A 15726-nucleotide genomic window follows, 5' to 3' on the forward strand; every position below is an offset into this window, starting at 1 on the left:
TTATCCAAATCCTGCCAAATTTGTACAGGATTCCCCTGTGTGATTTTTGTTCTGCTTGGCACCAGTCTTGGATTTTAATGCCAGAAAATCATTCAGAAATATATTTATTAGCTTATTAAAGTGCTCTTGGAACATATACATGGGAGTAGGGGTCTCTGCGTTGCAGAGATGAACATTGAATTAGATATGTCAAAAACCAGATAAAATTTTGGTTGTTGATTCGCATGTCTCCAGTCAAACTAGGCTGCTAAATAGGAGAGCTTTGCATCATCTTTAGAACGTGTTAAAATGCAATTTAATTAGAAGTACGCAAAATGCAGCTTGGCAGGCAACCAAAATAGACAGTTTTTGAGAAGGTTTCTACAAACTAGCTCAGCTGTAACGATATTTGATTTTGATTTAAATTCTTGGCAGAAGAATGAATATGTGGAATATGCATGTATGTGTGGGGGTTATGCATGTGTTCAGGGGTGGGGAGAGAGTCAGTTCTTTAACTGCAGCAGTCATGCAAGGAGTTCTATGGAAACCACGTGGGGCGTGGAGCTGGTCTGTTTCTCTGCAGAGCAAGCAGTGGAATCAATGGATTCCACAAACCACAGCATCTGTGATGGACATTTCAGGCTTTTCATACAAAACTCACACTCCTCAAGTGCTTTAGTCAGGTACCTTCAGCTGCCAGTCTGTGAATCACAGCTAGTGTTACTCATAATCTATAGGTGGTCGTATGAAGTAGTTCCTTGCTACGTGACCGATACAGAATTTAATAGCAGTATTCTTGTAATTGTCTACATTTCAGCTTTGCTCAAGTTAGACAAACCTAAAACTGAAAGATGTAACATTTTAGAAGTGGAGGCTGTAGCTGAATACAGCAAATAGAAAATGCAAGCCAGAGGACAAGAAGGGTGATCTTTCATAGAACAAAACTGCTTCTGATGCTCTGGGTCTCTGAAATCACTTTTGAAGCTGCGAATGAAAGGCAACTGAGCAAGCTAGTGAACTGGGTCAGGGCCAAGTGCATCTGAATCCTGTCGATTCAGAAGAGTGGCCGATCAAATACTGCAGGGATGGTGAACACAGCAAGAGCTTATAGGGGCCAGAATGAGAGTTTGGAGGAAGAGTGCACAAGAAGTGGAGTTGTTCTTGCTTTGATTTGTGTAGTGAAGGAGATGGCAAAATTATTGCCTTGATAATCACTGTCAGATTCTAGAAGGCGGGACTGCTCATGGTGAAAGTGATCTTAATGCATGTTTTTCAGCAGAAGTCAGTTTAATTCCTCATGCTTCAGTAAGATACTATTGTACAAGTCAGGAAGACTTATCAGTTAGCTAAATGTTATCTAATGCATACCGTACCGCCAATGTAAATCTAGGGCAGATGTGCTAGCCTGGAGGGAGCCTAATTTCAACACATTTCTTGGCTAAATAAGAAAAAAAATGATCAGCCATAACAATAACTAGACTGGAAAACATACAATCTGTTTAAAGATGGTAACACTGTGCTCCTGTCCTGGCAGAAGCTGAAGCTTCAGTCCTGACTCTGAATTTGTAGCCTGCACACACTAGTGCACGTATCCTGCACGCTGTGCTTCCTTGGTTCAGTACTTGCAGGTGGTTGTATTGTGTCAGGCTTTAGCTGTGTGTCCTGCTGGGGGGCGAGTAGCACCAAGAGTTTCCACGCTCCCTCCAGAGACTGCTGCAGCCCCTTCCCTGCTCTCCTTTATACCCTGTCAGTCAAGGTTCTGATCTCCATCGTACTAAGGGGTAGTAAACAGCAAAATACACACAAAAAAGTGCCACCATCAGAGTGGCTGAGGAAAATCCCAAATGCCTCACTTTATCACCTGCTCAGACTTTGGAAGGTAAGCTCTGCTTGAATGGGATTTTTATTGCTGAATCAAACTGCTGCTGCCCAGGGTGCCTGTCTTGGAGAGTGAGCCCTCATTAATGATGCTCGTTTTGACAAAAACCTTCTGATTTTAAGCTGGAATACTCAACTTTTCTCCAGTTTAGCTATGAACCTGTGGATGACACCTATTTTGTGCAGAATAGAGCAGATGGTATCTGTCCTCATCTGTAAAATGGAGGTTCTGCCCACAGAAACTACAGATCCCAGTGTGCAATCCTTCATCTTCATCCGAGCCTCCTGGCACATACGGAGGTGAAGGCGGCTGCTGGCAGCCCACAGCTCCACCGGGTGCCTTCTGGTGCGCGGGGCCCCACCGCACCTGGGCATGCTGGCTGGAGACCCGCTGCCGAGGGTGTTGCAAGCCTCGTGCCTCATTCCGAATTGGGAGTCTGGGGAGATTAGACAGGCACAGGGTCCATAAACTGACTGTTTGCTGGCTGGTTTAGTAAGGGTTTTAATTGATTGCAGACACCTGCAGTCCCTTTCCAAAGTAAGCAGACAGCCCTGAAACTAAAAAACAAAAGCATGGTCAGCAAAGGAAGATGAAATGGATCTCCTTTTCTGTTGCAGCCCAGGTCTTGGTAATTGGTACAAACGAGAGTAAATACATTTTGGTGAAGCGGAGAAGTAAATGTGTACAACAAGTAGCCAGTGACAGAGTTAAAACGTGCTTCAGAGGAAAGCGTGCTGTTGAGCAGGGGCCCAGGCTGGGGAGCCTCCATGCTGGTGGCAGCAAGAGCAGCCGTTCTTGAGAGTTCCAGCGACGTTTAATGGCAGTGCCAGGAGTGGGAACCAAGTTCTTTGCAATGGCAAATGGTAGCACATGTGGTAATTATCCGCTAACTACTCGGAGGCTGTTCTTTTATGGCTTGAATCGTGTTGTATGGCAGCTGAGAAGCAAATAGCTGGCATCTCTGTGTGTATATGTTTATACATATGTAAAATCAAGCTCAGTGTAGACCATTTGGGATCATTTTCCATTCTGTGCTGTTGTGGGAGGAGCTGGCAGAACTGCAGCTGCATTCGAGGCTAATCTGGCAGGGCATGTCCCAGATGTTAGAGGAGTGCTTTGCTTGGGCAGTGTGAACAGTTGCAGCCTCATGCAGCTTTCCTAGATTCTGTAGGGAAGACAGCAAGGTTAATATTCAAAGGCTACTTTGTGTAAGATCCGGAGAAGAAACTCCCCTAAATATTTCTGCAGTGGCTGGGGTCACAGGAGTCTCTGGTCTCCCTGCAGGGTTGTGTACCACACACAAATGCACTTCAGGGGTGACATTTCAGCTCTCATTTAAGGAGCAAATGCTAACAGTGGTCTCAGCTCAGCTTGCTCAGCTTTTAGGAGTTCATCTACAGTTTTGCATGCATAATGCATTATATTTGACTTTTTATCTTGCTACTGACCTTAACAGGAAAGCCTTCTTTGTAAAGCAAAGGTCAAAGAGCCAGCCATTTGGAATTATATTCTTGCAGCACTTTGTGTCTTTGAACATGATGCTTAGTCCTTCTGTGTATTATGACAATTTGTATGTAAAGCTGTCTCAGAAATACAAAGTATTCCTGTTTTTCAATGGAAATACTGCTGCTTGGGGTACAACAATGCAGACTGCATGAAAGCTTCATACTAAGTGACTGCTTTTTATGTTTTGCATTGCACGGTAATTAATGTTTGTGATCAGCTAGGCAGTTAAAACCAAAAGAGAGGTTGAATATCTACTCTAGAATTTCTTCATTTCAGTTATGAATATTATGGTCAGACTTCCTTAATATCAACAACTGATTTCATCCTTTCTTGCTGTATTCAATTTTCCATGCACAACTGCAGTATTTCTAGACTCTGACTGCACAATACATAGGAAAATATATTGAGTAAGGAAACGGAAAATACTTTCTGTGATCTTTTAAATATGGTAAGTTTATAATAACAAGAATAAAACATTTTCTAAAGAGAGAAGGAATTGATTGCAAAAGTTTCTAGAAGTTAATTTCAAAAGAATTATTTTTTTAAAGGTGCAAGGAACAAATTAAATATGTTTTATTCATTTTGAAAAATGCTCATGTTTTGTTTCTGTATTGTGTTCAGATTTCTCTCTGTAGAGATTTTTGTTAAATATTTAAATCCATAAATAGAAACTATTCAGTTTATATTAGACACGTGTCATGTCAGAACAGTGTTCTCCTTTTCAGTATTATGTTTATTTGTCATAAGTGCTTATGGTAGGTAATAAATACACCTTTTAGCCTAAAGACCTATGTCATAAAACATAGTGCTGCGCTGATGTAGATGCAGTACATACATGCATGTAAGCTGATACCTGGTGTGTAAAGGTGCATATGCTTTCTTTTTTTTTCCTACTCCAGACCAAGTTTTTCCTCCCTTGTGCAACATAGAAAAGAATTTTCTCTCTCTAAATTACCTTGCGGGATACCTACAACCAAAAACAGCAGAGGGATGCCTTATGTCTAACTTAGTCCAAGAAAGAGAAGTTCATATCATTGAATTAATCACTCCAAATTCCAATCCATACAGGTAAAGTATCATCTAAATAGACTAAATCTGTTTGAAGTCACAGCTAAAGATTTCATCTGTCTATTGAAAATCAACTGAAAGCAGCCATTTCATCCTTACAAGAAGAGCCTGGACCTTAGTACTTTTCCTTAGATAGAAATTAGTTCTTCAGTATGTAAGGATTTTGCATCTTCACGATCCCAGGATTTTTTTGGACAAGTCTGCAAAGCACAGTTTTTATGGACTGTATCTTGTCCCCCTTCTTACTCAATCAAATATTTCTAAGAATAAGGTGAATAAGGGATACTGAGTAAGGGCAGCACCTGACAGGCAGGGTTTAAGGTGAGACCACTGTATGAGGAGGTGAGAGAGAGGTTAAAAGTAATCTTGTCCTGTCACAGGTAGGGATGACTGACAGCAAGGCCCAGGGCTGTGGCTCCCAAACAGTGGTTGCAAGTGACCTGCAGTCCATGGTAATTGTTCCACACTTGGTCTGCAGAATCATAACTATTTTCTGTCAAGTTTCCACTTGAGTTTAAGGGGTAGTTTATGACAATTGCAAGACATGTTAAGAGTTGACAGTGGTCCCCTGACCAAAAAAGTTTATAACTGGTGGTTAGGGAAAATTACTTAACTCTCTGTACACATTATGAGGATTATTGAAATTGTCAAAGGTACCTTTGGGTGGTAAGACATTTAAAACAGTCATTCTTTGCTGGTCTCTCCTAGTTCTTAATGCAAGCGCATGAATGGGGTTTGCTTCAGATAGTCATACGTGGAAAAGCTCTTCTTAAGTGCTGAGTGTAGTTGCTAGAACAGAAAATTGCTATGAAACTTAGATGGTTTTCCCTTCTGCAAGAAGAAAAGTACAATTTCATCAGAGAAAAGGTAGAATTAAAATCCTGTCTGCATACTGCAGACACCAGATGTCCAGCATTGTCCAATTGTGCTTCTCGTGCCGTTGCATCTAAGCACATCCCCACCCCTAAGGAGGAAATCACACAGAGACATACAAGTGGGAGGAGGGGTCTTTGCAAGAAGGCTAATTATTTCATTGCAAGGTGGTGAACTGAGCCTGAGGATATTCTTGCATAGCAACCTTGGGATAGTAAGAAGGTGCCAAGATGTAGTTGAAGTGTTGTAGGTGAGCACAAACGATCTGCCTCTGTGTGGCATGAGTTGTTCTTTAGTATCAACATCACTGTATGTCCCTTGCAGAGTTAGCAATGACAGCCCTGTCTCCAAGCCCTCTAGGCTTTTGGCTTTGGCTGATAGTATGATAGGCATTTGTTTTTCAAATGATAACACTGCAAAATGTTTAGATGTTTTGTTTCTAAAAGTAAAAAAAGCAATGAGTTTAATTCCTCTTGCTTCATTCTTAGTTTTATATATTATCCACAGCTATCTTTACAAAGTTTATATCCACAAAGAAACATACAGAAGCTGAACTGCAGGAGGTGAAACAAAGGTCCCAAGATACACTAAGTCTCACTGCACAGTATTAGTTGAAACCTGTTTCTGGGGGTTGAGCACGTTCTTGTGACATATGGCCCCATAAGACAATCTGGAAGTAAAGATTTTTCTGTTGAATTAGTATTTTGCATGACGAGAGGTTATTGATGGGTACAGACCCATTTGCTCTACTTATTTTACTGAGCTCTTGAAAATCTGGATAGTATTCATCTATTTTCCAGCAAGCAGTAGGCTGGACATCTGTTTTCTTTTCTTTTTAAAGTAAGTATATATCCAGAAGTATTGGAAACTGAATACATGGCTTGATTCCTCAGCACACACAAGATCCTAAGCAAAGTAATTTCCACAATTTAACTGCCTGGGCAGAGACACTCCCCAATGTGCATGTAGTATTTGTGCATATTTTTTTTTTTTGGTATTAACCTGCTTAATTTGTCTTTTTGCTTTTTTTAAGGTATTATTTTGAGCCTTAATACAGTTACAGCCAGAGGAAACTCAAACAGCTATTTTTAGGCTCTGTCGCAGTGAAATAAGAAAACAATATTTACTTTATAAAGCAAACTGCTACTTGTATAACTAACCTGTTCTAAATAGTAGCTGAAATGAGTAGCACACTTCTTGTAAACAAGACACAAAAATATTATTTGTCTAAAAGTATTTGTTTTTATTGTTATGCAAAATCATTTAAGCATATGTGGAATAACAATCTGTTTTGCACATGTTGTGTTGCCTGGGATAATCTCCAGCATTTTAATCAGCTGGCCAGACAGTGGAAACATGATGGATTGGAAGAAGGTTGATAGCTGAAAATTTCTGGCATTCTGGTCTAACTTTCTCTCTATTTTCCACACACAGTGCTTTCCAGGTGGATATAATTGTTGACATTAAACCATCTCAACCTGGCGCCAAACTTGTCAGAGACGTCGTTCTTATCCTCAAGTGTAAAAAGTCTGTCAATTGGGTTATCAAGTCGCATGATGTCCAGGGAAGGCTGGAAGTAATTGTAAGTTAAGGCACCTTCTATTTTTTGAGAGGTATCATACTGCAACAGTATAGAATCCATTTAAATGTGATAGAGTGCTAGACTATATTGATTGCTGAACATTTTATCTATTAGCTGCTTTTTTAAATTATTCTGCATTTCAAAGAGTAAATACAGAAACTATGTAGTTTTTTCTCCTTAACATTTAATATATGGGCTATTAAACTGAGCAGCACATCACAGAAGCCAGGTGGTCAGTGCAGTGATTTAGGGTCTATGTCTTTTCAACTTCTGTTGAAGTACCCTAAACACAGAGCTGGATGTTCACCTCCTTTTTGCTGTTACTTTGGTGAGTGGATCTACAGGTTCATCTCAGAAGTTGGACAGATGCCTGTGAGTGCAGAATGGATAATCCTAGATAGACAGCACACACCCACATCCCTTCAGAAGTGGAAACTTTTTTACTCCTTCCATGTGTGGTTATGGTAGTCTCTAGCCCTCTTCCCTGCCAGTACTTCTGGCCCCAGCAAGTGTTTGGTCAAATTGACCTCACCTCTCCTCAGACCGCAAATAATAAGTTTTAAACCCAGGATCTCTAAAGCTAAACTTCCAAAACCATACTTGTGTATAATTGGAGGTTCTGATTCAGAATGAGTTTTGGTACAGGCTTTGTTGCTCAACACCATTTCTACTAAGAAAATTTGGTTTTCCCTTGCTCTGAAATAAATAAATGAAATTAGACTCATCTTGCAGCCAATAAACATGTGGCCTATTTCTGTCTTAAGTGATCACTTAGAAGTGCGTCGTACAGTGGATGTTTGCGCTGGACCAGCCAGTGGCCTCCTGATTAGCAGTTTTGCAGTAACTCAGATAAACTCCAGCTATCTCTGTTTGTAAGAATTTTACTTTGCTTAGTAGCTTTTGCCTTTTAGCGTGTGCAAGGGCAACTCTGACAAGATCCAAAGGCTGTTTCATCTAAATCTTCTAAGAGGACAGATTGGTAGGCAGGATTTCATGCTAGATTTTGAGAGTGAGGAAAATAAAAGGAAATAAATTGTGGTGTTGCTCAGAAAATTAAATGGAAAAATTATCTAGGGTGGACGATGAAATTCCCTTTTGATCCCTGGCACATCTTTATTTTACGGACAGGAAAGGATGTTCTGGTCATCCTGTTGATCCTAAATAATCAGCCCTTAAAAGAGAAGGGTCAAGGTTAGTTGCTCAGGATTGCCACACTTGTAAGCAGAAGGGCAAAAAGCAATGCTTGACTTGAAAGTTTCGTTCTGGGTTATTACATAAAACTCACCACGGTATAAGTTGGCCTATATGGATCTACTTTCACAGGATAGAGAATTGTGCATTTGTTCATTTCATGCTTAGAGATAGCCAAAGTACCATCTTTCACATCTATGAAGCTACCTCTTTATGGATGATGAATTTTCAGGGAGAGGAATTCTAGAGGATTTGAAAATGTCTGAAGTGCTGCACTTGCGTATAGAAAAGAAAGGCTGCTATTCTTTTTTAAGTTCTTTATTAATTATTGAAAGTATAAGTAGAAAGTGTAACTGAAAATTCTTTCTGTGATGAGTGGCAGAAGGTAACATTTTATTTAGATTAACAAGAAGGGAATGTAATACCATATATAGAAATATCAGTATATAAAAGACTTTGTATATTTATGTTAGGATTTGTGAGTAACTGTTAGCTGTACTGCTTCATTTATATGGATGCTTCATTTTTTGAATGTGTGTTTGTTCCCCTTTATTTAGAGGGGGATATGGGAGAGAATTGAACATCCCCGTCATTAAAAAACCTGTATCTCCAGCATTTAGGATCTGTTCCTATCTGTATTAAGCCGAAGGCCTTTCCAAGGCCAAATTTAGACAATGCATAAAAACATTACTAAACAATTAGGTAATGTTTCACAATGTTCTTTTTATTAGTTGAAGCAGTTCCATGCACTTCAATTTTCCTAACTTCTTGCCCTCAGTACGAATCAGAATTGTGCTGAGGGGATTGGCAAACCAAGAGGGAAAGGTTAGTGCTAAGCTGCCTCAGACCCAGGGCTGTGAGTTATTAAGGTCTAAGTTCATAGACAAAAAATGAAAAAGACTTTTTGGGTCATCTAATAATCTCCCAGCTTGCTGTGTTTCTTGAAACTCTGAAAAAGGACAGACACAAAACAAAGTAAAATGGGAATAGTGTAGGTAAAGTAATTGCACATAACGTGAGTGCAGTGCTTTCCTCCCAGGCTGTGTTTAGCTCACGTTTGCAGTCTGTCCTTACGTAGCCCCTGAGCAGTGCTTGTTGACGATCTGCTGTTCACATTGCGTCCTTTGGATTCGGTGTCTTTTTACAAAGCTGTGAGTTGCACGGCAGACCAAAAAGTGAAATTGCAGAAAGGAAGAAAGTGTGTTGAGGGGTGAAATGTGCAGAACAACCCTGTGAGGGTTTCAGAAGCTTGGAGGGCCTGTTCTTTACTTGAGAACAACTGCCCGCCAGCTTCTGAAATGGTTCTGAGTAGGTGGCTCTGATTGCCTCGTTTCCTACACTGCATGCAAAGGTGTTGGCAGCGCAGGCAAGCGAAGCAAGGTAGGTCTGTTCCTGCAAAAACTTGTGCCCAGTTTTGTTTCATTCAGGCAACGCAGGACTGGACTGGACATTTACAGGTTCGATGTGGAGTGGAGAGGTATAAACAAACCATGGAAATGGTCAGGTGCCAGCTAGGACAGTAACTTTCTGAGATAAATATTTGTTCAGCTGTCTCCTCATGACAAAAAAAAAAAAAAAGGAAAACAGAGAGGGAGTTCCAGCAAAGTTGGAGTAGCATAGTAATTCCAACCAGTCAAACGTGTGTGGTAATATGAAAATGTGGGATAAATAATGTCCAGATTTTATCTGTTGAAAGATAAAATATTATTTGATCTAAAACACTAGTAAGACACTAAAATTAGGATACTTATTGTTTCCTTTTTTGTTTCTTATCTTCAGTGGCCATTGCTGGTCACTGATGACTGTACTGATGGCAGTATCCTCAAACCAGACACTCCGCACCTAAAATTCCCATTAACTTCAGCTGTGAAGCTGTGCATGTTTAAAGGATGCGGAGCTGGGTCATTAGGAAGAAATGAGGGAGAGCACTAAAGATAAACTATGCCATTCCATCAGGCCTCTCCACAAGCTTTGCTCACTTATCTGTTCAAAAGCTCTGGTTTTGAGGTCAGGTAGAGAAGCTCTGTGATGCTGGGTATCAGGTCCATACAGTCACTCTCTAAAAGCAATCTGGGCAAAAGAGATCAGTGTAGTCAATCTTTTGGTGTTCTGGAGTGAAAGAGAATTAAGATTTGTCCACATTGAGGCAAACTAATGGGGATTTTTTTATTATTTTTTTTTAAAAGCAGACTATATGAATGATAAGGTAATCAGGAATTGAAAGTGTTTGCTCTAGAGCATTCAATAGTATCTGCATATAGAAAGCATAATCACATTGCAGAAATCACTGAAAAATGGGTCGTCATGCCTTCCCTGCTGTGTGTATATTCAACTTGTTCTGTAGTCATTGATGTAATTGCTGTAGTGATAATACTAATGTGGTGAATGTGAAAATAAATATGTGTATTTGGCTTTGTGTGAATATATGTTTAAGTTTAAGATGCCAAGCACTTAAAAGCAAGTTAAAGTGTAATACCAATGAATGAATATTTTTCTATTTCTATTTTCTAACTGCCCCTCTAACAGCTAGAGATGTGTCTTATATGCTTTCGACTTGCCCTTTTGGACAAAAAAATCTGGAATTTTGCAAAACATTTCCAGTAAAGCAAAAGCTATGTGACTCGTCTGTATTCCATGGTCAACTTTGATGAGCCATTATTTATTATTTATATATTTGTTTTAATTTATTGATTTTATTATATTAATATTATATTATTATATTAATAATAAAACTAAGAGGTTGGCAAGTGCATTTATGAGTTTGCTGTATTGATATATTTGCATAAAACTTATATTGTTAAATTTTATTTATGTGCAGAAAGTGTATGTTGTCTTTTAAGTAGTTTGGGCTTGCATAAAACATGCATGCTTTCACTTTACAGCTCTATTAAGCATTTAACTCAGTCCTGTTGAACATACTTAACATTTTGCAGGAGGCACATAACATTTCTAGTACGAAGTTCATTCAGAGAGGCACAGGCTATCCTTGGTGCTAGCTGACTTTAAAGCATTAGCTGGTATCAGCTCTACATCATGAGCATGCGATGTTTTGCCTTTTTCAGTAATGATCATTTAAACAAAGGTTTTCCGATATGTAGCCTAAATAATGCTCTAATCAAAAAAATGAAGGAGACATCTGAAAAAAATCATTTGGCATCCTGAGTTCACCTCACCACTGAAGTAATTTCAACTCAGTTTTGAAGAAAACATGTTGTTATACAAATGGCTGTAAACATGTCTTTGTCTCGTTTAGGGATTAACAGCTTCTGACTACCTTGATTTATTGTACTTCAGGCAGGGCTGGGAAGAAGGGGGGCTTTTCTCCGTGTGCGCAGCAGTTCTGTGCCTAAGATGACAGAGTTTGGTTTATTTCCCAGGTGTTCTCGGTTCGCTGTTATTTAATAGAGTAAAATAGATTAAAAAACATCAGTGCCACTATTCCATTTAAAGTATCCTTAAATGGTAAATTATAAACCAAGTTTTTCTTTGCAGACATCAAACAGTATTGGTTTTGGAAAGGAAACAGAACGATCCATGACCATGAGTAAATCAGTAATACCTGATATTCCCTCATCACATGAGAGTTTGATCAAGTGGGCTTATGAGCATAACTATAGTCCAGTTACTTCCTACACAAAAGCCCCTGTTGCTAACAGATTTCATCTTCAACTTGAAGATACAGGTAAGCTTGGAGATGGACTTTTAGCATATAGAAAAAATATATCTTGTATTTCCAGAAATATGATGATTTGAAAGGTGCCTTCTCAGTTTTGAAGCTTTTTTGTTGGGGATTAGACTACTTTCGTGGCTCATAAACAGAAATGCTGGTAATATCTATGAATGCTGGCTGGAAAAAAAAACACCTCTGTGGCTTTTTGATGAAGGAAGTCTAGACAAATTGTTATTTCCTGAAAAAATGTTGGTGGGATTAAATGGTTATAGTTTATCCAACTCACAAGCAGTTACAGCTGACCATATTCAGTGTTCACTGGAGTGGACTTCAGCAACTCGATATCTTGTTAGTTAATAAACCCAGCTTGGATTTTTTTTTTTTTTTCCCTCAAAAAAAATGAGCATAATGTTTCCTTGAGACAAATAAACTTTTAAATTGTTTACAGACAAAACTGGCTTACCAAAAAAAGTCTGGGCAAACAGAATAAATACAGCTGTTAAAAAAATGCATTTAGTCAAAGTTATTGTTGATGTAAAGATATCTGGGTCCATTGAAGCTACTGGAGCTGCATATGCTTTTTCACTAATTCTGAATTTCAACCACTAAAAATACTGTTTAACTGTTTTGATAAAGCTTATGTTCACGTTAATTTTATCACTTCCACTCATGGATTACACCTGCGTGGGCCAGATGTTGAGATTTCTGTCCCAAGCAGCCATGCATATAAGCCAGGAGATAGTTAATGTTCTCATTTACTCGGTATAAAGTTAACTCTTGTTTAACTTCACTCTGGTTGTGTAAGTAGTTCCACAACAGTGGAGTGACTGAATTTGTGATGAGGCAGGTAATGGAAGAATTTCACCCAATTAGTTACACTTAGCCTATTTCAACTGCACTAAAATAGTGTATTTGCCAAATGTTATGTTTCTTTTATCTCTGTGGTTGCCTTTTGCATATAATAGGCCCTCTCTTCAAAGTTTATTTTCAGTTCTTAGTGAGGTACATTTCTGACAGGGACTAAATATAAAAAGATAGATGCCTCAGTAACAACTAAACCCTTAGTGGGGGAATTGTGGCTAATTACATGGAAAGTATAAAAATGCTGCTTTGGATGTCCTTCAGAAGCTTCCTTTCTGGATAATACCTTTTTTTTGTATGAAAATTACTAGTTCTGCATACTTCTAGGAAAATATCTAATCTCCTAATGTGTTTTTTTTTTTTTTTTTTTTTTTTTTTTTTAGAAGAGATGAACGATGAAGAAGACCATTCCCTTCCTCCAGAGCTGACAGAATTGCTGGGTGCTAACCCACTGCCTGCCCCAAAGAATCCTGCATTAAGTGATGGACTGACTTTTCCTTTTCACATTAACAGAGGAAGACATGACACAGTGGGAGAAGGAATCTTCCCATCCAGGGATTCAGTGGATACTTTAATAAATCATGATTTTGAGCATTCCCTCTCAAAACATAAAGAACCTGAAGAGGTTCAGGGCAGTGCTGATGTGGCCCTGTCAATAAACTGTGATGACAAAGTCATGACAGTAGCTGTAGAAAAAGACTCTCTGCAGGTTGGTGTGATCTCTTATTCTCAAATTTGGGCAGGCTTTTCTGGGCAGAACATTTGTATTTTGATTAAATAATAAACATTCTAAGATACACTGCCATCACCACCCAACCCCCTAAAAAATAGTTTGGTAAGGAAATGATACTGTAGATATTCTTTGCTGTAATTCAGGGCCGTGTTTCTTCTTCCCAACAATCCAGTAGTTTGTAGAGGGATTTCTGATTAAAGCTATCCAGGGTTGGTTCTGTCAAAAAATTACTGTACTCAGCCATCAGTCTGATTTTTTTTAATCTCCAGAGTACAAAGAGGCTGGTTTTGATATCTGTGAGAGACCTGAATAGATCTGTCTTTACCATCTACCAGCTGACAGGTTGCTTGTGTCCATTTGCTGGAAAAGAGCCTGATACAGACAGCATTTTTAGCTCATTTCAGACCAAACAGAGTCAGCATTATCAATCAGCAGAGTAATAATGAACCTGTTGTTTTCTTTGTTCCATGTTACATTTATTCCCTGTTGCGTATAACATCATTTTGAGAGTGACCTTCCCTGGATGTCAGTACAATGAACTTCCCTTCTTCCTCGCAGCAGCCACGAGCAGTATTCTGAGCAGCACTTTAAGCAAGAGCCTAACAATTGTGTTTCAGCCACTTACAAAGTGCCTTTGTTTCAGGCCAGCGGCTACACAAGGACAGAACTCTCGCTGCTGGATCACTCTTGCAAAGCCAGGATGAATGGTACCCATTTCATTTTGGAGTCTTTGCTGAACAAATGTGGGACTCGGACAGCATATATCTTGAACAAGATTGTTTATTTTAACTCTGTGAGTATTTTACGAAGAGGAGCTGCTTTCTGCACTGCGCATCATAGTGGTACAAGGAAGCCATTGTAGTTAGCTTTCGTCTTAGCAAAAAGGAGGCGTCCTGATCTTTTCCTGTCGAGCTCAAACCTAGTTGCAGCCACAGTCCCTGTATTCAAGGAGGTATGAAGACTGCACATGCAGTGTGCTTCTGTGGTCAGATAGTATCCCCAAGGAAAAAGGAGGAGATGGAGTTAAGTACTTTTACAAAACTGTATGACTGCACTTTCGGGACCATCAAGTACCAGTCTCAGAGAAGTTGCACCAGCTTTCCTTAGTAGCTTTGATGTACCCATACATAAGAAGCACTACATAGCTGTAAGGAGGAATAGGAATGAAGTTTTGTGATTGCACAAAGCAAAACCAGTTAATTCATATGCTGAATTATTTTAAGTGAATTCTTTTCTTCCAAAATTACGTGTGTAAAAGGCTTTCAAAATGTGTGGAAAAGACATTATCTGTGCATGCTTCTCTTATAATTGGATTTCTATTTGCTATCAGTTGATGTACGTGATGAAGGGACTCTTGAGTACTTGCATATGAGTGATGATGCTAAGGAGCCCAGTTAGGTTCTGAGTGACTGCTTCCAGACTGGCTTAGTTTATGAGCTTGAGTACAGCGCAGCTAATCTGGGTTGGAAATTAATAACACGTTTTTCTTGCTGAGCTTTCCAGTATGTAGAAGTAACCTTGGCAAATGATGGAAAGCCTTTGGTCCAACCCAAACACAGCTAAGGCAATCTGATCTGACCTTGCCTGGCTAAAACTGTTCTGTACTGGCAATTCTGTAGCACCTAACTCTAATTCAGAAACAGTCCCAAACCAGGACTGTGGATAGAAACATCTCCAAACTACAGAATAGCACGTGTCTGCAGTTAAATACTGTCACTGTCCCTGTATTCTATTATGGCCCAAACTAAAATGGATATTTTCCTCGTTTCTCCATTTTGTCTTTTAATAATCTTGGCTACATCCTTAACTCCAAGTCATGTATGGTATCTTTTGGAATTTTGGAGCATTTCTCCTAAAAAATAAACACCATGCAGTGGAGCCTCAGAGAATGTCTCTATCACTTCTTAGCAGTTGCTGTGTGTCCAGAAAAACAAAGACAAAGTCCTGGAAGGGAGGGGACTAGCTGAGGAGCTGCAGGGCATACAGAAGCAGAGTACAGAACACTGGAAAACAAAACCAGGATTTTTCAGGGGAAGAAATGGTGAAGTGTGCAAAGGAGGGGGGAAAAGGCGGGGATGAAATCCAGCAGAAATTCAGAGAAAAACAAGGAAGGAAAAGATGAAGAAAGGAACATGATGCTTTTGGGTGTACATGTCTGAAAACATTATGCAAATGACAGAAGAGAAAATCCTTTAATGACCCTAAACACTTTCAGTGATTTTCCATGAATGCATTAAGGGAAACTGTAAGTTGCAAAAAAATCAGTTTAGAAAGGCATTTCTTTTTTCAGTGTTGGTTATAGAAATACCAGAAATAGAATGGAAATGCTAGGCTGCTCTTTCAGACACCAGCACCCAGACTGGTGTCTTTGCTGGCTCTGAATT

General features: G+C 39.3%; 1 protein-coding gene across 3 annotated transcripts in view; it reads left to right on the plus strand.

Annotated features, from left to right (window-relative positions):
* TGFBR3 (transforming growth factor beta receptor 3) overlaps positions 1–15726 on the plus strand; it is a 121365-nt gene that overhangs the window by 84423 nt on the left and 21216 nt on the right. For all 3 annotated transcript variants that reach the window (XM_055724574.1, XM_055724573.1, XM_055724571.1), the window contains 5 exons: positions 4264–4432; positions 6740–6887; positions 11571–11760; positions 12993–13318; positions 13986–14135. In XM_055724574.1, coding sequence (XP_055580549.1) covers positions 4264–4432; positions 6740–6887; positions 11571–11760; positions 12993–13318; positions 13986–14135 — 983 coding nt within the window. The remainder of the gene's footprint in view (positions 1–4263; positions 4433–6739; positions 6888–11570; positions 11761–12992; positions 13319–13985; positions 14136–15726) is intronic.

This window comes from Falco cherrug, chromosome 12 (assembly GCF_023634085.1).
Source record: "Falco cherrug isolate bFalChe1 chromosome 12, bFalChe1.pri, whole genome shotgun sequence".
Classification (NCBI taxonomy): Eukaryota; Metazoa; Chordata; class Aves; order Falconiformes; family Falconidae; genus Falco; species Falco cherrug.